The following is a 27859-nucleotide window of genomic DNA, read 5'->3' as shown; positions in this document are numbered from 1 at the left end:
AACAGAACTAGATGACAAAACTCACATAAGGTCTCAAGGAAGTTCAGAAGCTGGAAAGGGTTAGACCCTCGAAGAGCGAGTACCTGGTTCCAGGGTAAGCTCTGAGAGAGTGATGGTAACTCACAATTGCTTGTAGTGGCGATAGCTTCCAGGCAGAAGGGAATCTTCAGAGTGTCCAGGAACATGGGCCCTCGAGGAGCGAGTACTGGTTCCTATCTGTAATCTGAAAGTAAAGAAAAGAGTGAGGCCCCCGAGGAGCAGTGCTAGAACGGAACTAATCCTTGTCCTTGCTAACTCAGTTAGATAGTACAAATAGAGACCTTTAAATATTAGAAGCGAATGACGTCATCTCAGGGGGATGCCCCTGAGGTTCACGCCCTTGCTGGTACTTCAATCCGAGTGCGTACGTGCCCTAGGTCATCAGGCAACCATGGCGGATCTGCACCGTCGAGCCGGTCTGGGGTAGCCGGAGGGAGATGCCGCAGCAGCCAGCCATCCATCAGACCCGGAGGGAGTCACCACAGAGGTAGAGAGGGCGGAGTGAGGGCGTCGAGCAGCGACGGACGCAACACCCAGTGGGCTTGGTGAGGGTTGAGGCATTGGGCCTGCTGAAGATGTTCTAAATTCTTATGGTCTGTGAAGACCATAATCTTGTGTTGGGCCCCCTCCAGCCATTGGCGCCATTCTTTGAAAGCCAACTCAATGGCCAATAGTGCTTGGTCACCGATGGCATAGTTTTGCTGAGCAGTGTTGAACTTTTGGGAAAAGAAGGCACATGGGTGCAGAGTCCCGGCAGAATCGTTCTGGCTAAGTACTGCTCCTACGCCATCAGAGGAAGCATCCACCTCTAAGAAGGGAAGCTTGGGGCCAGGGTGTCGCAAACAGGGCTTCTGCAAGAAAGCCTCTTTAAGGCCTCAAAAGGACTCCAACGCCTCAACTGGCCAATCCTTTATGGGGGCTCCCTTGTGTGTGAGGGTTCTGAGGGGAGCAGCCAATCTGGAGTAGTTCTTGATGAAGCTACGATAGCAATTAGCAAACCCCAGGAAACGCTGGAGGGATCGTAGGCCGGAAGGTCGTGGCCAACCTTGAATGCATTTTAACTTGGCTGGATCCATGCTAAACCCACGGTTGGATACAATGTATACCAGGAATAGAAAATACTCTCTCTCAAAGAGACACTTTTCAGGTTTAGCGTACAGACAGTTTTCCCGTAAAAGTTGCAGAACTCGGCACACATCCTGGCAATGGCTTTGTAAGGTTTTGGAGTAGATCAGGATATCATCCATATATACGGCTACACAGTCGTAAAGCAGGTCGCGGACGACTTCATTCTTTAAGTTCTGAAATACAAAGGCTTTGCCAATATTTGCAAAAGCTTTGCCAATATTTGGCCATAAATTGAGGACCACGGTCTGAGGAAATATGAAGAGGAAGGCTGTGAAGCCAAAAGATGTGTTGCACAATCAAATGTGCTAGCTGGGGAGCTGATGGAAGACTGGGTAGTGCAGTGAAGTGGACCATTTTGGGTGGGTGCATTACAAAGGCCAAAGGGCATGACCAAATATTCATAATGGCCATTGTGAGTGTTATAGGCTGTCTTCCATTCATCTCCATCTTTAATCCGGACAAGATTATATACTCCTCTGAGATACAATTTCGAAAAGATATGGGCCCCTTGTAGACGATCAAATAGTTCTGATATAAGAGGAAGCGGGTACGGTCCTTCACGGTAATGGCATTGGGGTCTCCATAATCGATACACAGGCGAAGGGAGCCATCTTTTTTGCCTACAAAGAAAAATCCAGCTCCAGCCGAATGCAGCTTTTCTTTGACGTATTCAGACATGGCCTGTGTCTGTGGGTGAGACAAAGGATATACCCGGCCCCTGGGAGGTGTGGAATCTGGGATCAGGTTAATTGCACAGTCGAACTCCCGATGCGGGGGTAAAGTATCACCTGCCTTTTTGGAGAAGACGTCTGCATAATGGTCATATTGAGGAGGAACTCCTTTGTGTAGACTAGCATCTTCACTGGTGGCAGTGACTGAAGTAGTGATTATACATGTCTCTTGACAGGTAGGGCCCCAACTGAGCAACCATAGATTGACCCAATCGAATTGAGGATTGTGTTGTTAGAGCCACGGGATACCCAATACAACTGGGTGAATGGCCTTCTGGATAACGTAGGAGATTGACTCCTGGTGGCTAGGCTCAATGCGGCATTCTAAAGGGTCAGTCGTATAAGTGACCTTGCCTGAAAGAGGGTCCTCGTGGATAGAGGACAAGGGAGTGGGACAGGACATGGACATGAGGGAATCATGAGCTGGTCCACGATCTCCTGCATGAGAAAATTCCCACCAACCCCAGAGTCCACCAGAGCAAGAGTTGCGAAATCACTGCCCCTTAAGGCAAGAGTCACAGGCAAGGTTAATGGGGAACTGGTGTTGTCAGGCCTAAGGTCAATCCCCCAGTGAACCCTAGGCCCGGGAGTTTGACGGTCGCACCGGACATTGGGCCAAGAGATGTCCAGGCGCCCCACAGTACAGGCAAAGGCCAGCTCGTCAACGTCGTCGGCGTTCCTCTGGAGATAATGGCCCCTGATCCATCTGCATGGCTTCTTCCATAGTTTCCACAGCAGGAGTCAGTGGACAGGAACCAGGAGAGGATGGCCGCAATCGAGTCGGAGTGGTGGGGCGTTGCCTGCTGGGGCTTAGCTCCTGGGACTTCTCTTAAAGATGACGGTCAATCCAGCCTGCCATGTCAATTAAAGCATCCAGAGACAGAGGAAGATCACGGGCTCCAATTCATCTTTAATCTTGGAGAATAGACCCTCCAAGAAGATGGCCCTAAGACAGGATGCCTCTCAGTGGAGTTCAGTGGATAACGTCCAGAACTCAATGGTATAATCTAGCAAGGAACATCCCCCTTGATGAATATGCAGGAGCTCGGAGCTGACCGACCCGGGTTTTCAAAGACAGTTCAAAACCGGGTCAGGAACCCCAAGAGATTCAAAAGGAGAGAATCTGAGTGTTCCCATAGGGGTGAAGCTCAGGCTAAGGCTTTACCTCCCAACAAGGACAGAATGTAGGTGGTTTTGGTAAGGTTATCTGGAAAGAGCGCAGACTGCAGACAAAAGTGCATATATTACACTGATTGAGGAAACCACGGCATTACATGGGATCACCCACATAGCGGGGCGGAGCAGTCAGGGGAATGACCGGTCGCGGAACGAAAGCAGATGCTGGAGAACCCGACGAGGGAGGAGCGGCAGTACTAGCAGAGACCACTGAATCCAGGCGGGCGTTAAGCTGCTCCATAGAAGTTGCCAGAGACTCCAGGACCTTCTGTTGCTCCAAGATCTTTTGAGCGAGACCAGGAATAGCATGGAGTGCGGACGCCTCCACTGGATTCATGGCCTTGGCTACCTGTTACGGAGTGTGGATCCTTGGGCCAAGGGGAAGTTGGTACCACCTGTGGGGAGGAGCCCCACAGGTCTCCACCGTTGGCAGGCGAGGCTATGGGAAGCCTGAGATCCTGCTGATGCTTCACCACTACCTGCCCACGTTCCTCTCAGGTTGAGCCCTTGGGTACCAGGGCCGGCTGGACTTATGTGGGGCCTCAGGAGACAGAGTCTGGGTGCTGGCGTAGCTCTTAGCAGGCAGAGATGAGTAGAAGGCAGGAGCTGGCAAGGCTAGGCAGATGACATAGCTGGAGATCGGGTACAGGTTGAGGTCTAGCAGGTAGCGAATCTTGGAGGTCAGGTACAAGCAGAGGTCTTGGCAGGCAGCGTATCTCAAAGGTCAGGTACAAGCAAAGGTCTTGGCAGGCAGTGTATGACGGAGGTCAGGTACAAGCAGAAGTCTTGGCAGTCAGAGTATCTTGGAAGTCAGGTACAAGCAAAGGTCTTGGCAGGCAGGTATCACGGAGGTCAGGTACAAGCAGAGGTCTGGCAGGCAGCGTATCACTGAGGTCAGGTACAATCAGAGGTCTTGCTGGTCAGAAGCACGAACACAGGAACGGAACTATCAGGAACACAAGCAGGAGTCGAGTAGCCAAGGCAAGGACTTGCAGGAAGGCCTTGCCTTAAATAGTCCCGGGTCAAGAGGGAGGAGCCCTGGCACCTCCCATAGCGATTCCTTTAATGATGTCAGAGGCCACGCACGCATAGGAGCACGAGGCACCCCTGCGGGACCGGACAGGGCACCACAGCTTCCAGACCAGGAAGGAGCAATTGCGTCGGAGGCCTGGCAGAGGCCCTGCGTGGAGGGAGCGCATAGCCAGGGAGGAGCAGCAGAGTTGGAGGCCTGACGGAGGCCCTGTGCAGGGAGAGCGCATGGCCGGGAAGGAGCAGCAGCACCAGAGGCCTGGCGCGAGCCTGGCGCGGGGAGAGCACAGCAACTGCGGCACCCCGCGGCCGCAAGACTTCTGGGGCTAACAAGCAGCGGGCGGCTGCGGCAGTAGGTGGAGGGAGCCAGTTGCGGCCTACCGCAGCCGGTTCCCGTAACAGATAGGGCATTGCCTCCTATCCCATGACTTTTTAGACTCCTTACGAAACTCTCATCAGTAAGTTTTTAATTCATGTTGGACTCAATTCACTCAAATTCAGGACTTAGATGAATTAACAGGAGAAAATGTATTCACAAACAAATAAACAGCACATAGATATTTAGGAGAATGCATGTCTATTGGTGTGTTTTTGGTAACAGCAGAAGACATGCCCCAAATATCTTTTTCAAAGACTGTACTGAATATCTTTTATTTATGTCAAATATGTGGCAATTATTTCTTTTTTGTGGCAGATGCTATTTGGCAAAACCTGAATATTTACCACTATTCAGGCTCCAGTGGCCAAATGGATTTCAGTTAAATTGAACCCAATTTATTTACGTTGGCAAGGAAAGAATCAGCTTACAAGAAAGGTCAACCACAGGGCCTTATTAAGATACAAATCATAGCTTTCATCTTGCTCTCATTTTAAATGACTTATGTAATTGCTACTGCAGAGGTCAAATACTTACCCACTGGCGTGCCAGATCTAAGATACTTTGCCTTGTTATTCCAGGAAGAATAAGACCATCTAGTGGAGGGGTGGCCAATTCTTCATCTGCAAAAAAAATAAATAAGAAAAAAGATTATTCTATTAGTGGAACTGAAACTTATGATTTTAACACAAATGTTAAGGCCATGCAGTTGATGGAGGGGAACGGAATCAGGAAACATGTAACTCCAATCTTGCAGAGCTAGCATTCAATTCCAGTAGAATAGCAGAACAGTTTCAAATATCATCTTTGGTCTTTTGATGTCTGTATTGTGCCATGCATTCTTAGCTGAATTGCTTCATTACTATATATCACCTTGGATGCTGTGGTCTTTGCAGAAATTAATGGTAAATCCAGTGCCATCTATTTGGAAACAAAGATACCGGTACTCACATGCAAGAATCATTATTTTTTGAGGGACAAGAGAACAAATCAAGCAGCTGGAAGAAAAAGTTGCCGGTACTCAGTACTAGCAAGTATACTCCCCCCCCCCCCCCCCCCCAAGAAAAAACCTAACTAAAACCATTCATAAAGTTTGTATCAACAAATCCTTTAGGGCTTGATATTCAAAGTGCCTTCAGCGCTATTTGGCGATGACCCCAGTGGATGGCATCAGTTGGCAAAGAATAGATGAAGAAAGAAGATAACGAAGAGGAGCTTCGAGGCCTGGGCCATAGGCCATGACCCTTCGTAAGATCATGGCCTATGCCTAGGAAGGTTCAGGCTTGGGGCCTAGACTAAGGCGCCAGAGTCATACTGGGTCATAGCCTGGGATCCATGTTTTGGTTCTTAGCCTACTCCCTAAGCGAGGCTCCTGCTTTGGGCCAAGGCCCAACCAGCAACCTTTTTTTTTTTTTTTTTTTTTTTTTTAAATAGGTTTTCAAAACAAAACAAGATTCCAATGAAATTTCATCAGAATTTAACTTGTTCCATTTTCAAAACGATTCAAAACAAATGTCTGTTTTCATAACGATCCAAAACAAATATCCATCCTTAGTATATATACATGTATATTCAGTGGCTTCACTGTGCCGCTGAATATACATTGTAACTTAACTGGCAAAGTTCTAATTGGCTAAGTTCCTTACATGGCCAGCTTTGAATATCTACACTTGAGCTTTTGCTTGTTTTGCACTTGACTTGGGGAATCAAATTTCATCTTGATATCTGTCATGAGTCTATTTCTTTGTATTTTTTTTTTAACAAGAAAGTAAAATCATGGCTCTTTCAATAGTATTTCTCAAAATGAGATGTTTTTGTTTATATTGTTCAGGTTCTCTTTTGTATGAAAGTGCAAATTTTGTTGATTGCAGTCTGCTTCTAGGTTTATTTTTTAAATAGTAAGCAGGTAATTAACAATAAACAAATGAATTATTGAAACATTACACTATTGTTGCAAAATCATGCCCCCAAAATCCATTCAAAATACAGTCAGTACTAGTCTGGCAGTACAAAGAAATAATCTGAAGTACACACCATGTTTATAGAACCAGCCAGCTAGATGCTGGACTATCTTGTACTTCTATTTGTGAAAACTTCTCTTGTGCATGTACAAAGTACTATATGGTAGAAAAATGATAATCTTTCTTAAAAAAAAAACAAAAAAAAAACGGGGGACTCTGGAGGTGAGGAGAGTCCAGGCCATCCAGCACCTATATCATCTGCCCCGCATGGGGAACATTGCTATGCAGGATTTGTTCCACTGCCTTGAACCAGCTGGAGCTGGTTAGTCATCATTGAAGGGTGTGTGTGTGATGTCATCAATGCGCAACTTCCGCTTTAAAACCTGCGGCAGTGCGGCACACTGTCTCCGCCGGTACGCGGCTTTGCCCGATTTTTTTTTTCTTCTTCAGAGAAAACTGATAGATTGTACTGGATTTTCTGTATTTGAAGTCTACTTCTTCTCCTTTTTTTTTCCCTTTTTGTAAATGGGAAGAAAAAGGAAAGCAAAGTTTGTATCATCTTCTCCAATTACAGCTAAAGGCCCAATGGACAATCATGTCTTAAGGCAGATTGAATTGCCAAATGAGGACAGCGAAGGAGCTTTAGTAACAGTCTCCCTGAGTCCTGGCGTGGGTCTGTCTCTACTTCGTCAGCCATCGACAACTCCTCCACCTGATGTCAATAAGGTACAGGACATAAAGCCTGGTGAGACTGTTGCTCTGGAGAAGTCCAACAGCTATCCTCAGGCTGGTCAATTAACATCAAATCAGATATCTGTTACAGATAATAATGGTGCACAGAAAGTATTTATATTAAGGATAGCTTGGCTATACATTATGAGATGGAAAATATAGAAAATCTGATTCGATCAAAAAACTTACGATTGATTAATTTTCCCAAGACACAGTTACTATCACCATTAGAAATGTTTAAAAAATATTTAAGGGAAATATTATTATATAAAGATGCTGATATACTTGAGTTATCAAAAATTTTCTATTTTCCTAGTAGGATGGTGAGAAAGGATAAGACTCAAGATGATGGTATGGTTGATTCCTCCAATTTGGGAGTGTCCACATTTCTGGAGGAATCAACTGACATCATCCATAATAGATCGACGCTTTTTGTATCCTTTGTGCTCGAATCTGATATAGATAAGATTTTTAAAGTTTTTTTTTTAGAAATAAGGATATGGCATTTTGTGGCCAGAAAATACAAATTTTCCCTGATGTCTCCAGAGCTACATAAGCTAGAGGGAGGCATTTCCTGTCCCTGAAAGGTAAATTGTTAGCCATAGGAGCTAATTTCTTTTTAAAATATCCTTGTTTTTGTTATGCTACCTATCAGGGGAAAAAGTTTAGTTTTTCTGATCCTCTACATCTAGCGACTTTTTTGTTAGATAGGAGTCCAGAAGGGGAGAAAAATGATGACCAAAAATAATTGACAAATCTCATTTAATTTTTATTATTTGAATGAATGCACTTATAGTAGAATACTATTTGTAAGATTGCATATTTTCCTGTTCCCTCAGGCATTATGGCTGATGATGTAGATAGTATTATTTTCCTTGTTGTATTCTTTGGAAATGTTATGTGAATCTACACATTATTTCCTGTATTTTTGTGTTAAATTAACTGAAAATTAACAATAAAAAAAATGTTTCTAAAAAAAACAGAATAGCTAGCAGATGTCAACACAAAGGGGTGGATTTTAAAAGCCCTGGGCGCGTAAATCCGGAAGGATTTACGCGCGCAGGGCACTCGCGCACCAGCGCACCTATTTTGCATAGGCCGCCGGCGCGCACAGAGCCCCGGGACGCGCGTCAGTCCCGGGGCTTTGTCAAAGGGATGGGGAGGGGCGTGTCAGGGGCGTTCCCGAAATGACACGGCGTTTCGGGGGCGTGCCGCGGCGTTTGGGGGGTGGGCCTGGGGGCATGGCGCTGGCCCGGGGGCGTGGTCGAGGCCTCCGGACCAGCCCCCGGGTCGGGTGACGGCGCGCCAGCAGCCCGCTGGCGCGTGCAGATTTACGTCTGCTTTTAGCAGGCGTAAATCTGCCAACAAAGGTAAGGGGGGTTTATATAGGGCCGGGGGGGTGGGTTAGGTAGGGGAAGGGAGGGGAAGGTGGGGGGAGGGCGAAGGAAAGTTCCCTCCGAGGCCGCTCCGAAATCGGAGCGGCCTCGGAGGGAACAGGCAGGGCACGCTGGGCTCCGCGCACGCAGGTTGCACAAATGTGCACCCCCTTGTGTGCGCCGACCCCGGATTTTATAAGATATGCGCGGCTACGCACGTATCTTATAAAATCCAGCGTACTTTTGTTCGCGCCTGGTGCGCGAACAAAAGTACGCAATCGCGCAATTTTTAAAAATCTACCCCAAATGTTTTTGTCTGAAAATATTTTTGTTGATATATGCAACATCTGTTATAAGGTAAATAACAAGAAATTACTACTTACCTGTAAATTTCCTTTCCTCTGATGAGGGCAGGCCAGTCCCCACTAGTGAGTTATGCATGCCAATACTCTCTGGAAAAGCCAAACTGCAAACTGATTATACTTTACATTATCATTAAAAATCTATCACTCATGCTCCCAATCCAACGGAACACTGAGCTCAGCCAAAATAAGTAACATATTCACTAAAGTAAGGGGCTAGATAATCCACTTACCAGTCTTCAATAAAGAGCAAGAATCACACTCTGCAAGGTTCGCCCCAAATAGGCTAATCAAAACATAAAGCTTTGGCAGCCTAGGGTGGGTTAGGGATTGGCCTGCCTGAATGCAGAGGAAGAAGAAATTATTACTTACCTAATACCTGCCCCTCATTAGAAGAAAGGAAATTATCAGGTAAATAATAATTTCTCCTTCCTCTGCATTCTGGCGGGCCAATCCCCATCAATGGGATATACCAAAGCTAATCCCGAAGAGGGCAGGAGATTGCCAGTGGTCCAGTTAATACCACCTATGTGAATATGGTGTCCTCCCTAGCCCGAACATCCAAGAAGTAATGCTTGGAAAAGGTGTGCAAAAATGTCTACGTCGCCACCTGAGCACTCATGGAATGTGGTCTAATCTGTTTCAGCAAAGCAACCTCAGCAATCAAGAACCTGATGCAGAGCACCAGGCTTCAAAAACTCTACAAATCCTAACGTATGCTAGAAAAGTAGTAAGTTTCCTGGCCCAAATTAAGGTGGAAATCACAGAGGGCAAATAACCCTGCTTCAACTACTGAGCTCTTTCAATGGCTAAACCATAAGACAAAATTGACCTGCATCCTCATGTAGAATAGGTCTCTGCCACTACAGATCTTTTGGCAGTGGTAGCCTGAGGGGACTGCCCACTAGCAGTCTGCAAATCGGCATACCACGACTTCCGAGCCCAATCCGGTGCCACTAAAAGGACGGTGTTGGTTTGACATGCAATTTCCTGGACCATCCTGCCTATCAGAGGCCAGGACGGAAACGCATACAATAGGGTGCCTTGCGGCCACTCCTGAATGAAAGTGTCAATACCCACTGCTTTCAGATCCCGCCTGCGACTGAAAAAGCATGGAACTTTCCCTTATTTGAAGGTCACCAAGAGGTCTAGGTCTGGGTGGCCCCAAGAGTCCACAAGCAGCTGAAAGGCTTTGTCCACCAGCTCCCATTCTCCTGGGTCCAAGCTTTTCTTGCTGAGGAAGTCAACTCTGATATTGTCCTTTGCGGCAATGTGAGAGGTGGGTATGCCTAGAAGATGTTGCTCCACCCATGCCATGAGCACATCTATTTTCTCCGACACCTGTTGACCCTTGGTTCCACTTTGATGATCATTTAAGCCACCATCGTCACATTTTCTGCCATTATTCGTACTGTCCAAGCATTTAGTCGCTTAGCAAACAGCAAGCACACTAACCGAACCACCTGTGCTTCCAATCAGTTGATGCTCCACTGCTGTTCCTCTGCATTCTAGCAACCTTGCACCATCATGACACTCTTATTTTGAGATTTTGAATCACCTTCATATGTGGTCCATCTGGATTTTCCATGAGTCCAGTTGTACAACTTGCTTATTGATCGTCAATCAGGGTAGATTGTTTCATGGTTCTCATCATGTTTTTCATCCTGTATTCCAGACCCGGGATGTTCAGATTTCACTCTTATGGATTCTGTGGTACAGCTAATGCCAGGTGTCTTGGACCACTACCTTATCTTTGCAGATGTATTCAGTAAAAATAAGTGGAGACCCTACTAAGGCATATGAGTATGGATACCCTTTCAGGAGTTTGACTGTGCCATTGAATTACTCATAGGAACCATAGGTCAACATATCCATTGTCAAATTCAGAAACCAAAGCCATGTCCTAGTGCAGGGGTGGGCAATTCCGGTCCTCGAGGGCTGCAAACCAGTCGGGTTTTCAGGATATCCTTAATGAATATGCATGAGAGAGACCTGCATACACACTGCCTCAGTTGTATGCAAATCTATTTCATGCATATTCATTAGTGGTATCCTGAAAACCCGACTGGTTTGCAGCCCTCGAGGACCGGACTTGCCCACCCCTGTCCTAGAGCATACAGGAAAACCTGGCTTGTGGCTTTATCCACCTTTCTAAGTTTCTTGCAGGAGCAGGGTCTTTCTTCATCTGGAAGGATGGCTCCCTTAGGCCAAGCAATGACTACCAGAGTCTTAACAAGATTATTGCCAAGGATCTGTGGGGAAGGTGCGGGGGGTGGAGGGAACGGAGGCAGGCTGCGCGGTGCGCGCAGGCTGCCAATTTTGCGCAACCTTGCGCGCGCCGACCCCGGATTTTAAAAGATACGCGCGGCTATGCACGTATCTATTAAAATCCGGTGTTCTCTTGTTTGCGCGGGCGTACATTTTTAAAATCTGCCCCTATGTGTTTTGCTGGTAATCACTTTTCAGTAGGCAGACTGCCATTTTGACACTGTGTGCTATAAGGTAACACATCAAGTGTTACCTTGAAAATTTGTATGTGTTATTTTTTGAAATTTGTAATTTTGTTTTTTTTTTTAACTTTTTCAGAAATTTAAGGTATAATGTTCTCCTGAGGCAGCTTGTGGAGAAACATGGTCATTTTTTTTCGCATGCTGTTCATTCCAGCCTTCATGGAGTATCTACAGTATCTACTGGAGTATGAGATGAATATTTTTTTACTTTAAAGTTTGTTTGCCATGCATTTCTGATTTGATTATCTATGGGGAATCAAGATATTTTTTTCATTTTGAATTATTATTATAAATTGTGCTTTATGAGCAACTGTGGAGATTTTTGAAACATATGACAGGAGATGACACACTGAATACAATTCATCTATTTCAGTAATGTTTTTCTGAGGACGTTTTCCTCCAATTTTGGCAAAATTTACTGCATTGCTCAGCACATGAAACCTTCAAAACTGTATTATTTAATATAGTTTTGCTGGAATTTTTTTCTGTGCATTTATATAATCTCAAAAAAAGCTTCAAGATGGATACAAATAAGGTTGCTGCAGTACATAAGTGGCCAGTGCCTTCATGCTTAAAGGCACTGGCCACTTATGAGCTTAAAGGCTCTTCAGCACTTCCTAGGTTTTGCCAACTATTATCACCACTTTATTGAGGATTTCTCAAGGGTAGTATCTTCATGTCTTCTTGGTTTTGAACCTGCAAAGTATGTGTGGTAAAACAATCACTGCACATTATTCCCCGCAAGCGCAACTGCGCAGAAATTCCGTTTTCTGCACAGAATTTGGCAGGCCCCGGCGTGCCACGAGCAGAGCCCATCTCATGGCAAAGATGAAGAAAGTCCAAGAATGTCACGAGCAGAGGCCATCCTACTCGCGGCAAAGGAGCAGGCCCCAGAGTGCCGCGAGTGGATCTCAACCTGCTTGTGGCAAAGATGAAGCAGGCTTAGGTATGCCATGAGTGGAGGTTGCCCTGCTCGCTGCGAAGATGGAGCAGGCCTCGGTAAGGGTAAGTGTTTGTGTGTAAGACTGTGAGCCTGGGGGGTGAGAGAGAGCATGTATGAAGGTGCATGGATAAGGGTGCCAGAAAGGAGCCTATGTGAAGAGTATGTGAAGGATTGTTTATGTATGTGAGACATTGAGAGCTAGTGTGTATGAAAAAGGGATTGTGTAATTGTGAGGTGGCTTATATGTAAGAGAGGGAGCCTGTATGAGAGTGTGTGTATGTGTAAGAAAGAGAGCCTGTGTGAAGGGATGTGTATATGTGTGAGAAAGAGCCTGTGTGTAGGGGGAGTTAAGAGTGAGAGAAGCCAGTGTGCAGGGGTGTGAGAAAGAAGACACAGGTAGCCTGTGTGAGGGTGTATGCATGAGAGAAAGGGAGTCTGTCTGGGTATGTGTACACTAGAGAGGGAGCCTGTATGAGGGGGTGTATTTCTGCACTAGAGAGAGGGAGCCTATGTGTGTGAGAGAGAGAGACACACACACACACACACACACACACAAAGGGAGCTGTGTGAGGGGCAATACTGAGAGAGGGGTAAAACCCTGGGAGTGGAGATAGAATGAAAGGGATTGAGCCTAAAAGGGGAGAGAAGAGATAATGGCAGGTGAAGGAGTTGGGGCCTGAAAGAGTAAAGAAAAAGGAGATTGGCCAGGGGAGTATGGAGAGAGGATGGAAGAGACTCTTACAGTGAACTTCTAGGGAAATTCTGCTCAAATATTTAAAATTCTAAATCTTTAAGTAATAACTTTTTTCTGTATTACATTTTAATGAATTACTTAAAGACTGTCATGTATATTGTTTTATTTTGACCAATATAAAGTATGCAGAATTTTAAGTTTTTGTGCACAGAAATTTAAATTTGTGCAGTGTTTTAAATTTTTTTGCGCAGAATTCCCCCAGGAGTAACCTTGTCAAAGTAGCCATATCTCTACAAGCACTTCAAGGTAGTTGAAAATTAGCCTCCCCATCTTTAAAAGTCAGAAATTCCACATTTCCAAATGTAGCAATATGTTCATATTTTTGGAAGTCAAAATAAAAAAATTTTTTTTTTAAAGAAAATGATGAATTCTTTCCAAAATAGGAAGCAATTTTAAAAATAAGAGTATAGAAGCAAAATTACTCTTCATTTTCACGTAAACAGAATTCATGAAGCTAGCCAAGCTCACACATAAAAGCATTCAGGGATATATATATATAAAACAGGAATATATATATATATATATATATATATATAGTCCTACATTTTACACTGACAAAACAAAAGATGTTTCAACACGCTTAGGGGCGGATTTTAGAAGGGTTACGCACGTATATTACGCCCGTAACCTCGAAAACCTGCTCCTGTGCGCGTTGAGCCTATTTTGCATAGGCCCGGCGACGTGTGCAAGCCCCGGGACACGCATATTTCCTGGGGCTTGAAAAAAGGGGCGGGGAGTGTGCAGGGCATGGCGGTCTGGGTGTACACTCTGCCGGCACACGCAACCTATGCCTGCCTGGAGGCAGGCGCAACTTAATTAACAAAGGTAAGGGAGGGGGGTTTAGATAGGGCTGGGGGGCGGGTTAGGTAGGGGAAGGGAGGGGAAGGTGGGGTGGGCGGAAGGAAAGTTCCCTCCTGTTGCGTCCGTCGGTCCTAGACGGCTTCGCCCCATATGCCTCACCTTGTTCACGGCTCCTCCCGTTTACCTTGGGAAAATGGCTACCGCTGCATCTGCAAGCTGCCCTCTCCGGTGTCGTCGGAACGGCTATGGTGCTGCCTCCCACCATGCTCCTCCCAAGGGCCTACTAGGGTGCGCACATGCCACCCACATCTTTATTCCAGCATTGGCACAAACCTCGGGGGCGTCCCCCTCAAGTGACGTCACGCCATCCGGGTATATAGCCTGTACTCGATTGCTGGCTCACCGAGTTAGCAAAGACTTGGATACGTCCGGTCTAAGCTACTCTGCCGCTTCCGTGCTGCTGCTGGAAGCTCTCTCTCTGCCCTTTGGGGTATTGACTAACCCGGGTACCTGCTCCTCGGGGGCCCTCTGCTTTATTTCAGGTGCCTTACAGGGATCAGGTACTCGCTTCTCGAGGCCTGCTCTCCCTGCCTCAGTGCAAGTACCATCTACTTCAGCCTGGTGGAATCGCATACCTACAGCTACCATCTATTTAATCTAACTCTCATTCTGTCTCCTCCACAGCATTGCCTTGCTGGGAAACCTACACCGGAATTCCCCTATACCAACAGGGTGAGAAGGGTCCTCTCTGCCGAGGGTCCTGAGACTGCTACATCCAGACTACCTCACTACTGCCACCTCTGGTGGTATACATCAAGCTGTACAAAAAAATATCTAATTCTGTGTTTGTGCGTCCTGAGTCTAGCCCAGTACTGTGGCTCCCCATGGGGCCCCTCTCCATGGGCGTGGTCATCTGCCACAGTACCCAAGAATACACCCAAACACCGCTTAACCATAACAGATTGCTAACTCCATGGATTCGGCTCAGCTCACCGCATTGCAGGCCATTCCAGGCTTGGCCCAGCGCTGGAGAATTTGACTGCTGCATTCAACCAGCTGCACGCACAGATGAAATTACCCACCACCTCAGGTAAAGAGGTTACATCGCCAGAAGTGAAGGTCAAGACTATTGTACCTCTATCTGCTCCAACATGCTTCTCGGGGGAAGTTTGGAGATGTAGAGGTTTTATTAACCAGTGTTGCATGAACCTTTCCCTGCAACCTAGCCATTTCCCCACAGCTTATGCCATGATCATCTATATCTTGTCTTATCTGGACGAAAGAGCGTTGGTTTAGGTCTATTCGCTGTGGGAGTGCGAGGATCCTATTCTATACGATCTTGATGGATTCCTTGAGCTGTTCAAATCAGTTTTTGATGACCCTGCCCGGTATACTACTGCAGGATCTTCATTGGTTCACCTGAAGCAAGGTATGAAACCTTTAGCTGACTTCGCTAACAAATTCAAGACACTGGCGTCTGAATTACATTGGGACCCTAAATGCCTGAGGACTCTCTTCTTTGAAGGACTGAACTCTCGTTTGAAAGACGAGCTCTCTGCTCGTGAAATGCCTGAGACCTTGGCTGAACTGGTGAAGTTGGCAACAAGGATTGATCGCCGACTTCGTGACAAGGTTCAAGAGACCAAGACTCCCAGAAGACCCTCTCAGGATAAAGCTCAAGTTAAATCCACACCCAGGCCTGTTCCTTGGGTCCAGTTGCTGGTGAAGAAGAACCAATGCAATTAGGCCGCAGCCATCTGACGTCAAAAGAGAGAAGAACTCGGAAGAAATTAAAGCGGTGCATGTATTGTGGACAAGCTGGCCATGCCATTCAAACATGCCCTTTATCTCCAGGAAACTGGCAGACCTAAGTCCTGCGGGAGGACTCTTCTTAGGTCTTACTGCACCCTCTCCTCTACTCTCTCTTCCTGTATCCTTGATCTGCGGACCCTTAGAGTATCACACTCTTGCCCTAGTGGACTCAGAGGCAGGAGGTAATTTCATTTTACAACAATTAGTGGAGCACCTGCAGATCCCCACTACCATGACGTCTCCACTACTCCTATCTTCAATTCATGGAGAGCCGTTACAGAGAGAAGTAACCCAGCTTACCGAACCAGTATGTCTATGGACTGGTGCTCTCCATTCTGAAACAATCTCCTTCTTTGTTTTAGAGAAGGCCATGCACCCTATAGAACCGGAGCTACCGTGACTGCAGCAGCATATGCCTCAATTCAATTGGGTCACTCTGGAGCTTTCACGTTGGGGTCCAGATTGCCATGGCAAATGCCTGATGGAGGTCGCTCCTATAACCTGCATGCCAACTACCCCATTGATGCCGGGGTTGCCGCCTCAATATGCATCGTTTCAAGATGTCTTTTCTAAAGAAGCTGCAGATGTACTACCGCCACACAGATCCTATGACTGCGTCATCAATTAGAAGCCTAACACTGAAACACCCAAGGGACGGGTTTACCCTCTATCCGTGGTAGAGAATAAAGCCATGTCCAAATATATTCAGGAAAACCTCCAAAAAGGCTTCATAAGACCCTCCAAGTCTTGTGGGGAAGAAGGAAGGAACGTTGCGTCCATGTATAGATTACAGGGGTCTCAACAAGATAAAATGAGAAGATTAAATGGTCAATTTTCTCAGTGGAAAAGGGTTAACAGTGGAGTGCCTCAGGGATCTGTACTTGGACCGGTGCTTTTCAAAATATATATAAATGATCTGGAAAGGAATACGACGAGTGAGGTTATCAAATTTGCGGATGATACAAAATTATTCAGAGTAGTTAAATCACAAGCAGACTGTGATACATTACAGGAGGGCCTTGCAAGACTGGAAGATTAGGCATGCAAATGGCAGATGAAATTTAATGTGGACAAGTGCAAGGTGTTGCATATAGGGAAAAATAACCCTTGCTGTAGTTACACGATGTTAGGTTCCATATTAGGAACTACTACCCAGGAAAAAGATCTAGGCATCATAGTGGATAATACATTAAAATTGTCGGCTCAGTGTGCTGCAGCAGTCAAAAAAGCAAATAGAATGTTAGGAATTATTAGGAAGGGAAGGGTTAATAAAATGGAAAATGTCATAATGCCTCTATATCACCACTCCATGGTGATACCGCACCTTGAATACTGTGTACAATTCTGGTCTCCGCATCTCAAAAAAGATATAGTTGCGATGGAGAAGGTACAGAGAAGGGCAACCAAAATGATAAAAGGGATGGAACAGCTCCCCTATGAGGAAAGGCTGAAGTGGTTAGGGCTGTTCAGCTTGGAGAAGAGATGACTGAGGGGGGATATGATAGAGGTCTTTAAGATCATGAGAGGTCTTGAATGAGTAGATGTGACTCAGTTATTGACACTTTCGAATAATAGAAGGACTAGGGGGCATTCCATGAAGTTAGCAAGTAGCACATTTAAGACTAATTGGAGAAAATTCTTTTTCACTCAACGCACAATAAAGCTCTGGAATTTGTTGCCAGAGGATGTGGTTAGTGCAGTTAGTGTAGCTGGGTTCAAAAAAGGTTTGGATAAGTTCTTGGAGGAGAAGTCCATTAACAGCTATTAATCAAGTTTACTTAGGGAATAGCAACTGCTATTAATTGCATCAGTAGCATGGGATCTTCTTAGAGTTTGGGTAATTGCCAGGTTCTTGTGGCCTGGTTTGGCCTCTGTTGGAAACAGGATGCTGGGCTTGATGGACCCTTGGTCTGACCCAGCATGGCAATTTCTTTCTTACATTCTTATAACTGTGAAAGATCATTACCCCTTATCACTCATCTCAGAGATATTTGACAGACTACAGGGAGCCGAGATATTCTCCAAGCTTGATCTTACGGGAGCCTACAACTTAGTTCGCATCCACTCTGGCGATGAATGGAAGACAGCCTTCAACACCCAGGATGGTCACTTTGAATATTTAGTGATGCCCTTTGGCCTGTGCAATGCCCTGGCTGTCTTCCAAAATTTAATGAACGACATTTTGCGGGACCTCCTCTACAAATGTGTCATTGTATACTTAGACGACATCTTGATATTCTCCCAAGACATGACCACTCATCAGGAGGATGTCAAAAGAGTGCTGCAAAGACTCCGCGAGAATCATCTATACGCCAAGTTGTCTAAGTGCGAGTTTCACAAGGAATCAGTGCCTTTCTTGGGGTACATTGTTTCCAACCAAGGTTTCTAGATGGACCCACAGAAGCTGGAAAGCATTAAGAAATAGACACAACCCACTGGTCTAAAGGCTCTCAGACGTTTCATAGGTTTCACCAACTATTACAGAACATTCATCAAGAACTACTTCTCACTCATTGTTCCGCTTACAGCCATGACGAAGAAAGGTGCCAATGTTGCCAATTTGTCTACGGAGGCAATAACTGCATTCCAGAAATTAAAAGATGCATTCTCAAGCAAGCCGTGCCTCTGACACCCGGATCCAAATAAGCCCTTCATCGTTGGAGGTCGATGCCCCAGACGTCGGCGTAGGGGCCGTGCTAAGCCAGGCCGGTGATTCCAAGGCATTACACCCATGCTCATTTTTTCCCCATTGCTTCTCACCAGCAGAGAACTACGGAATAGGAGATAAAGAGCTCCTGGCAATAAAGATGGCATTCGAGGAGTGGCGCCCTTGGCTTGAAGGAGCACAGCATCAGATCACAGTCTTTACAGACCATAAAAATCTGGAGTACCTCCGCCACGCACAGCGCCTAAACCATAGGCAAGCAAGATGGTCTTTGTTTTTCAACAGATTCAACTTTGTGCTGAAATACCGCCCTGGAGATAAAAACATCAGAGCAGATGCCCTATTTTGCTCATTCCTCTCTGAGGACATCCCAGATGAACCGCAACATATCATCGACCCGAAAAGAGTTATCTTGGCAGCTACTAATTCCGTACCGATGGGTAAAACCATTGTTCTTCTCTCCATTGGGAGGGAATACTTAATGCTCTCATTTGCATGGAATTTCCATGTGAGGGTGCTGAGCTGACCACACATTTTTAAACACTCATTTTGTGGGTATAAAACTCCTTGCTGCATAAGCAGTTATATTCACATAATGTGCATTCAACAGCAGGTAAACTTGTGTTTTTAGGTGAATGCCTGTATCAGCCTGACAGATCAGGCTTTTTAAAATTGAGGTTATTGCAACAGATTAAATATATTCTTTCAATGTTATTTTAACTTACTTTACATGAGACTGCCCAATTGTTGGATTAGGGCTAAGCATCTACTTCAAAATGCTGCTACATGCTTTCTGTTGGGCAGGTTCACAAGGGAGCATGTGACTCCCATGTTAGAACATTTACACTGGTTGCCCATTAGTTATCATGGAGGGCGAGCCCTTGTAGGTGTGGCTCGGTTGACATAGCCTAGCAGATGAACCAGCTATGCCCACGCCAACAGCAGGTGGACATGCTCAAGCTGGGATGAGGTCAGAGTTTCACCTATACCAACCCCTTCCCCTGCAGGTTGAGCCCTTGAGTTTTGGGGCCAGCAGAACTTAGGCAAAGATCCCACAGAGCAGAGTCTTTCAACCACTGTGCCGCGGCACATTGGTGTGCCACAACAAGATCCGTGTTGTGCAGCAGTAGTCTCCCTTTCCCCTTCTTTCTCCACCATTGTTAGCACCAGGCACATGGGGACCATGCCCCAAGTCTCAGCAGCCCCACTATTTTTTTTTAACCCCAGCTGGGCCCGGGCCAAACAAAAATGGCTGCTGAATAGGCCTGGGCTGCATGGCTGAAGAAAGAAGGCTCCCAGTTGCGTTCAGGTCACGCGGCCAATGACAGAATGCTGCCACATCAGGTCCAGGCTGCACAGCCAAAGAGAGAAGGTCAATCCACGTGGTGGAAGAGAGGTGGCTGTGGCAGGACCAAAGAGAAGAGACTGCTGCCACTGGCAAAATGCACATGAGGGGGGGGGGGAGTGTGTGAGAGTTTGTGTGAGTGAGTGTGAGCAATAGCATATGTGAGAGGTAGTGTGTATGTGTACTACAAGTGCAAGAGGTGTGTTTGTATGCAATAGGATGTGTAAGTTTGGATGTGTGCAAGCAATAGCATGTGTGAGAGCTTATGTGTTTGTGTGCATGTGAGTGATGTTGCATGGGTCCAAGGAGATAGCTGCTACTGCCTGCACATCCCAGGGAGAGAGAGAGAGCATGCAAGAACATATAGGAGAGAGAGAGAGCATAAGAGAGAGTCTGTGTTTGTGAGTGTGAGTGTGAGAAAGAGATTGGGAGCCTGCTTTTGTGTGTGCTTGTGAGAGAGATTGAGAGCCTGCTTGTATGTGTGCCAGTGAAGGAGAGATTAGGAGCCTACTTGTGTGTGTGCCTGTGTGAGAGAGAGATATTGGGAGCCTGCTTGTGTGTGTGTGTGTGTGTATGTGTGCCTGTGAGGCAGAGAGATTGATAGCCTGCTTGTGTGTATGCCTGTGTGAGAGAGAGAGCGAGCCTGGGAGTCTGCTTGTGGTATGCCTGTGAGAGAGATGGATTGGAGATCTTGCTTATGTGTGTGCCTATGAGAGAAAGAGCGAGAGAGATTGAAAGCCTCCTTATGTGTGTGTGTCAGTGAGAGAGAGATTGGGAGCCTACTTGTGTGTGTGTGTGCCTGTGTGTGAGATACATTGGGAGCTACTTGTGGTGTACCTGTGAGAGAGAGAAAGCATGAGAGAGATTGTGAGCCTCCTTGTGTGTGTGCTGGTGAGAGAGAGAGATATTGGAAGCCTACTTGAGTGCGTGTGCCTGTCTGAGAGAGAAACTGGAAGCCTGTCTGTGTGTGTGCCTGTGAGGGAGAGATTAGGAGCCTAATTGTGTGTATGCCTGTGTGTGAGAGAGATTGTAAACCTGCTTGTGTGTGTGTGCCTGTGAAAGAGAGAGATGTGTATGCCTGTGTGTGAGAAAGAGAGAGATACCGGGAGTTTGCTTGTGAAATGCCTGTGAGGGAGAAGGACTGGGAAGCCTGCTTATGTGTGTGCCTGTGAGAGAGGAGGATTGGGGAGCCTGCTTGTGAAAGAGAGCGAGAGAGAGATTGATAGTCTCCTTTTGTGTATGCAGGTGAGAGAGAGAATGGGAGCCTACTTGTGTGTGTGCCTGTGTGTGAGAGACACTGGAAGCCTGCTTGTGTGTGTGTGCCTGTGAAAGAGAGAGTGATTGGGAGCCTTCTTGTGTATGTGCCTGTAAGATAGAGAGATTGACAGCCTGCTTGGGTGTACGCCTGTGTGTGAGTTTGCTTCTGATATGCCTGTGAGGGAGAGGCATTGGGAAGCCTGCTTGTGTGTGTGCCTGTGAGAGAGAAGGATTAGGAAGTTTGCTTGTGTGTGTGCCTGTGAGAGAGAAGGATTGGGGAGCCTGCTTGTGTTTGTGTGCCTGTGAAAGAGAGCACAAGAGAGATTGATAGTCTTATTTTGTGTGTGCCGATGATGGAGAGAATGGGAGCCTACTTGTGTGTGTGCCTGTGTGTGAGAGACACTGGGAGCCTGCTTGTGCGTGTGCCTGTGAGAGAGAGAGAGATTGGGAGTTTGCTTGTTATTTGCCTGTGTTGGGGGAGAGGGATTGGGGAGCCTGCTTGTGTGTTTGCCTAAGAGAGAGAGAGAGAGATTGGGAGCCTGCCTGTGTGTGTGCCTATGAGAGAAAGAGAGAGGAGTTTTAAAAGCCCTTATTTTAATTACTAGGTGGTGTTTGATGTTTCTGCTGTTTTGAAACATTTTGTTGGTGTTCTGGGAAATGTATACTTTTTTTGAATTATTGTATGTTTGTTGGCTGTTTTAACATTTATTTTTTTTTATTAGTATGTTGTTAATATTATGAATATTTTATGTCTTGATGTTATTGCTTGATGTTTTCTGAGGCATGATTATGTTTCTGTGTTTCCATTGTTAATATAGTCAGGTTTGTGGTTTCCAATTCAGTTTTTATAGGCTCATTTCTATTTTATCATTATGACCTTTCTATTTTGTGTTGGTGAGGGACAGTCTTGTATAATGTTAATTCTTGCTTTGAAAATGATGGTCCTTTTCAATACTGGCTTTTATGGCATTATGGTCAAACTTTTTTCTTCTTGTGGGCATGGACCCTTAGGCCGAGGTGGGGTTGATGCAACCTACAGAGAGTAGCCCTGCAGGTCCCCACTGTCAGCAGGCAGACCTGGATGAGGCAGAGGCCCAGCTGGAGCTTCACCCATACCAGCCATTGGTCCCCTTGAGTTGAGCCTTTGGGTGCCAGGGCCAGCTGGTCTTAGTTGGTGGCCTCTGCAGATGGATATGTCCGTCGAGGTAGCTGGGTTGGAACAGGAATGGATGAGGCATATCCAGAGGCAGACTATGGTCGGAGGCAGGCAGTGAGCAGGAAGATCCGAGAGTCAGGCAGTGATCATGTTGGGTTTGTGGCATATTGTGGACTCTTGGTCAAAGTAGCGATGACTCCTCCCATGGGGAGGGGCCCCATGGGGAACCACAACGATTGGCTAGACTCTAGTAAGCAGACACTGAGGAGAGAAAGCTTTATTATACTGCAGTTGATGAGTAGAATCTTGCCCAGGGAACGGACAGTACTGTAGACCAACAATATCACAGTAAGCTCGGACAGTCTCTGTAGATGAAGGTCTCACCCAGATATAGCAAAGGTCCGGTAGTGTTCCGCAGCGCGGGATAGGCTGTGAACCTGAAAGGTGGAATGAGGAGAGCTGCTCAGTGATACTCACAGAGTAGCAGTGCTGATAACTTCCTTCGGTAGTTGAATGAAGAGAGGGACCCGAGGTCTGAGGTGCAGGATACCCTGAGCAGAATAGGCCTTCGAGGAGCGAGTACCTAGGAGCGCTGAGGGTTACTGAAAGAAAGCAGACAAGACCCCCGAGGAGCGGGTGTCCTTAAGGTTAGGCAGATTAACCCCAGAGGGCAAGTAGAAGCGAGAGGCTCCCAAGGAGCGGGTACCCAGAGCTTCCGTAGTAGCGAGATACCCCGGAGGGTAGTGAGGAATCCAAGCGAGCAGCTTAGAGACGGTCAGAATAGCAAAACCAAAGTCCTTGCTAACTCGTTCAATTGGAGCAGAGCGGAGGTTTAAATACCCGGAGGTACTGACGTCATGCGGTGGGGCCGCCCTCGAGGTTCCAGCCATGATGTATTCAAAAACATAGGCAGCGTGCCTGCGCATGCCCAAGGAGGCCTCAGGAAGAAGCATGGCGGACAGGGATGCCCATGCTGGCTCGGAGACGCTGAGGGTTTCGGCAAACAGCAGCAGAGGCAGCCATCCTTCCAATGGAGGAGAAAAAGGGTAAAAGAGAGGTGAGGCAGAGCAGCCGTCTGTGACCAATGGACTCAACAGGTCAGTGGCAAGTGGCAAGGAAGAAGATCCAAGAGTCAGGTAGTGGTCCTTGGCAGGTAGCAAACAGGGAGTGTCCAGGAAGCAGGCCAAGGTCAATACCAGGTATCCATCTGTAGGAAGAAGGGCTGGGTAGGCATGGCAGGAAGGCAAGGAGCAGAATGGCAGGCAAAGAACACACAGAATTTCCAAAGAAGGCTACAGACACAGAAGACAAAGTCAAGGACCTCTAGAACTGAAGATTGAAGGCATGGACCACAGGAATTGAAGAGGGAGACATGAACCACAGGAACTGGAATACATGAATTGAAGAACAAAAACGAGGACCTATGGAACAGGAATGTAGGAACTTGAGAATAAACACAAGGAACACTGAGGCAACTCGCGTTATGGAATGTAAAGAGACATGATGCCGAGGCAAGGACTGAAGGGAAGCAAGGACCTTTTATAGGCCAGAGCCTGTGAAGTCATCAGTAGGCACCTCAGGGATTTCCTGCACAGGTCCTTTAAATCTGGAGCCATCTGGTGCAAGTGCACCTACGGGAGGCCAGGAAGAGTGTCGATGGCGTTCTGCTGTGCATTCCGTTGGGAACATCATAACCCAGTGGAATGTGGCAGCCTGCCGCGTGGCTGCATGGAAATTCCTTGGTGGCAGCAGTAGCCAGTAACAATGGCTTGGGCCTGGTGGTAAGTGCAGTGGTTCACAGGGAGGCGGGCCCACAGATCGCCAAACACAACACTTCATTTCTATTTTAACAAAGCTTTGCTCCTTATTAGCAGTTTAGAATCTTATTGCTGAAAATATTTTTTCATACATATTTTATTTTCACTGCTGTTAAATATTAGGCAATTATTTTAAGCAAAGGATGGACTTAGCCAATGCTCCCTTTAAGAATTGCATTGCTGTGAGCATAAAAGAGATGACTTTTTGCTCACATGTAAACATTTTTGCATACAGCAAACCAATCAAAGGGAACACTTAGTCTTCTGGAGAAGGAAATTGGGATTGGATCTTGAGAGGGGTTGGGTTTAAAGAGTAAAAGAGTGCTGTTAGGGTTGGTATTTAGGGTTAAAAGTACATTTCCTAGCATTTTCATAATTATATCACTAATGACTGGCAGGTATGAATATATGTGACATTGTTAAATTTGGTTCGGTGCACCACAAGGATCAAGCAAACTTGAAAGTATGCCCCAATATAAAAAAGTTTGAGAAAATAGACTGTAAAGAGCGGTCAGGCAGAGTCACAAAGCAAGCCAAGATAATAGCAGGCAGAGATCAGGCAGCGTCAGTTACCAGGCAGAAGTCAGGGCAGGCGCAGATCAGGCAGCGTCAGATACCAGGCAGAAGTTGAGGCAGGCGGAGATCAGGAGAAGTTAGAATCCAAATTGAAGTAAGAACCAAGAGACAATCCAATAGGAAAAGGCAGGTGAGACGAGAACCAGAACAGAAAAGACATGGAGTGGGATAAAAGCAGGGCACAGACTGGAGCAAGGCTAGGAGCAGGACAAGAACAAGGCGAGGTGAGACTCAGGACAAAGTACAGGGCAGGCAGGACAAGGAGCTGGACTGGAGGCAAGCAGGAAGATGAGGAGCAGGTCAGGAAGCAAACCATGCAGTAGCAACACACACACTGCAAGCTAAGCAGGAGAACCTATTGCTGAGGCAACGATGAAGCACCAGGTTGACCTTTAAATAGGGGAAGTCACTGATGTCATCAGGAGGAGCTGAGGGCGGAGCCTGTTTCTGCTGCGGAGCCTTGAAACTTGCATGTGAGAATCAAAGGACAGAGCTGCTGGCGGTATCCTGAAACCTGCCACACTGATGGCGTTCTGTAGCTGGCAGAGGCCTGGTGAATAAGGCCGGTCGCTACTAGCCAAATGTTACATTAGTCAAAGGATCAAGTTTAAGGTCTTATGCATGGTTTTTGGAATCATTAATGGGGAAGGGCCAGTGTGTTAATGCTGCATATTTTTCAGTGGCGTTTGCACTCCGTGGATAGGTGGTTATTAACTATACCATCTGTTAAGCAGGTACATTTACAGAAGATGAGGCACACACTTTTTCAGTAGTAGGGCCTGTCATGTGGAATCCTCTATCACTTAAGTATCAGTTAACGTCTGATTATATCTAGTCTGAAAGAAGCTTAAGACCCTATTATTCCTTGAAGCTAATTGTGAGGAATTAAGAACATAAGAAGTTGCCATACTGGATCAGAATGAGGGTCCATCAAACCCAGCATCCTTTTTCCAACAGTGGACAATCCAGATTGCAATCACCTGGCAAGTACCCAAACACTAAACAGATCCCATACGAATAATGCCAGTAATAGCAGTGGCTAGTCCCTAAGTCAACTTCATTAATAGCAGTTTATGGATTTCTCCAGGAACCTATCCAAACTTTTTTAAAACCCAGCTACGCTAACTATCCTAACCACATCCTCCAGCAATGAATTCCAGAGCTTAATTGTGTACTGAGTGAAAAAAAAAAATCTATGATTTGTTTTTTTGTTTTTTTATTTATCACCATTTTATAAATTACAAACAAAGATAACTTTGCTTTGAAAAACAAAAGTATACATCAAAGAAAATTTTTTTACTTTATCCTTTACAGAGGTGTATATATATATAAATACTCTCTTTCTACTTGCGGCAATATAGGGGGAAAAACATAAGGAAATAAAGGGGAGAACAAGGAAATTGTAATACTAATCACATCCAGCTACCCTGATCTCCATATCATACTTCTTTGATGGTTAATTGCTGTTGGGATTTTGCTCTTTAGAACACAAAAACTGCCTAAGCTGATCAGAGTTATAGAACACAAAGGTATTTCCAGAGGATTTAACAACACACTTAGCAGGATAGCATAGTATAAAACTTACTCCCTTTAGCAGAGCCTCGGGACGTAATTGCAAAAATTCCTTGCGGTGCAGCTGAGTCGCTCTAGACAAATTGGGGAAAATACGAATCTTACCCCCAAGTTAGGTAATATTTATACTCTTAAAATAATACTTCATAATTACCCCTCTATCATACTCAGAATACAAGGTAACAAACAAAACAGTTCTTTCTGCCACTTCAAGTCCAGAACTCTCTAAATATTCAGAAAGATTATCAAAATTTGCAAGTTCTCCAATTGGTGAGATCTGGAACTGTGATTGTTTCTGTTGGAGGTATACTATCTTTTTTACTGCAGGTATCTGCTCATCTGGTATTTTAAGATTTTCTTTTAAATACCATTTAAATGTTATCAAGGGAATTTCTCCCATTACACGAGGAAAATTCAGCAGTTTTATATTTAGATGACAAAAATAATTTTCCACTGATTCTAATCTTCGTGCTAATATAGGCCTGAATTTATCAAAATGCGGTAAGTACCTCATGCGATTGCAAAAGGGGCGTGGTTTATGCAAAAATTCAGTTTATTGTGCTAATTACCTATGTGAAGAGCTAAGTTAGTGCACATGTTACCCAGGTAGAGAGTCCATCAAGCAAGGTTGAGAGAATATTGCCCAAATCTCATCTTGGAGTGAGTTTCCTCACTCCGAAGGCCATCAGTTCTTCACAAGAGACCACTGTACTGTTCGTACGTGTCACGTAGAATGTCAAAGTGGCCCCTAACCCCCTACACTGATACCTAAACCCCACCTCGAGTTACTAGGTGGGCCTACCATAGGGATACAAATACCTACCTATGGGGATGACACTATGGCCAGTTTCTCTCTCTCTCTCTCTCTCTCTCTCTCTCTCAAGACATGGCAGCTATTGCACAGCCTAACACAATTCAAAGAGGTGTTATTAAAATCAGCATTAATGGGGCTTAACGCATGCAAAAACACCTTATTGCATTTTGAGAAATGACCCCCTTAGACTGTTCCCACAGCATTGGAATCAGATATTCCTTTCACATTCTCCTAATTTCATATTTTTTTCTTCGACCCTATAGGCCTGTTCATTATGTCCTGCTGCTAGTCCCACAATTAAGTCCCATAGAGACTCCAGTTTTATAACAGCTGGTTTTTTAATTTCAAAGGGCTTCAAAGGGGTTTTGTTTACCTCCAAACCTCCGATACTTGATGTTAACGCTGTTCCACCCACAGCTCCTTTCTCTTCCATCGTGGTGGGGGCATCACAAAACCTCTCCCATTCCCCATCGGCGTCGAGCAGCCCATCTTCCTGGGTCTGCCCCGGGGAAGTTTTCCCCAGCAGCACCAGCTGGTCGGCGGGTCAGGGTGAAAAGCATCCGGCTGCAACCGTGGCTCAGGAGGACTCAATGATACATCCCCAGGGGGTGTCTGGGCTCCCCCTCCCATACCTCCAGCGGGGCTCGGCGTCCTCATTTGCAATATGGGTGAAGCAAACTGTGGGATGGTTCTCTGTCCGGCTTGAATCTGAGGTTCAGATGGGAGAACTCTCAGCTTTCCTTTCCTCTTGTGAGGCATCAAAAAAGTAGGAAATAACGCCACAAAGCTCAAAAGAAACTTGAGGATTGCACGGACGTGTGCAGTAAGCGTCTGTTCAGGGAGCCATCTTGGTTTTCCCCCCAATCTACGATTTGTTTTAATTGTGCTACTTGCTAACTTCATAACTTGCCCCCTAGTCCTTCTGAA

The 27859-nt window shown here is 45.9% G+C and overlaps 1 protein-coding gene across 9 annotated transcripts in view; it reads right to left on the bottom strand.

The window, feature by feature from the left end:
* BCAT1 (branched chain amino acid transaminase 1) overlaps nucleotides 1–27859 on the bottom strand; it is a 584786-nt gene that overhangs the window by 267251 nt on the left and 289676 nt on the right. For all 9 annotated transcript variants that reach the window (XR_003856480.1, XR_003856479.1, XR_003856478.1 and 6 more), the window contains one exon: nucleotides 5017–5102. Coding sequence is in view for 6 of the 9 variants with exons in the window: in XM_029600154.1 (XP_029456014.1) it covers nucleotides 5017–5102 (86 nt within the window). In the remaining 3 variants the exon portion in view is untranslated. The remainder of the gene's footprint in view (nucleotides 1–5016; nucleotides 5103–27859) is intronic.

Source organism: Rhinatrema bivittatum, chromosome 4 (assembly GCF_901001135.1).
Source record: "Rhinatrema bivittatum chromosome 4, aRhiBiv1.1, whole genome shotgun sequence".
Taxonomy (NCBI): domain Eukaryota; kingdom Metazoa; phylum Chordata; class Amphibia; order Gymnophiona; family Rhinatrematidae; genus Rhinatrema; species Rhinatrema bivittatum.
Note: the sequence above shows the minus strand (reverse complement) of the source record. Positions and strands in the feature narration are given on the sequence as shown.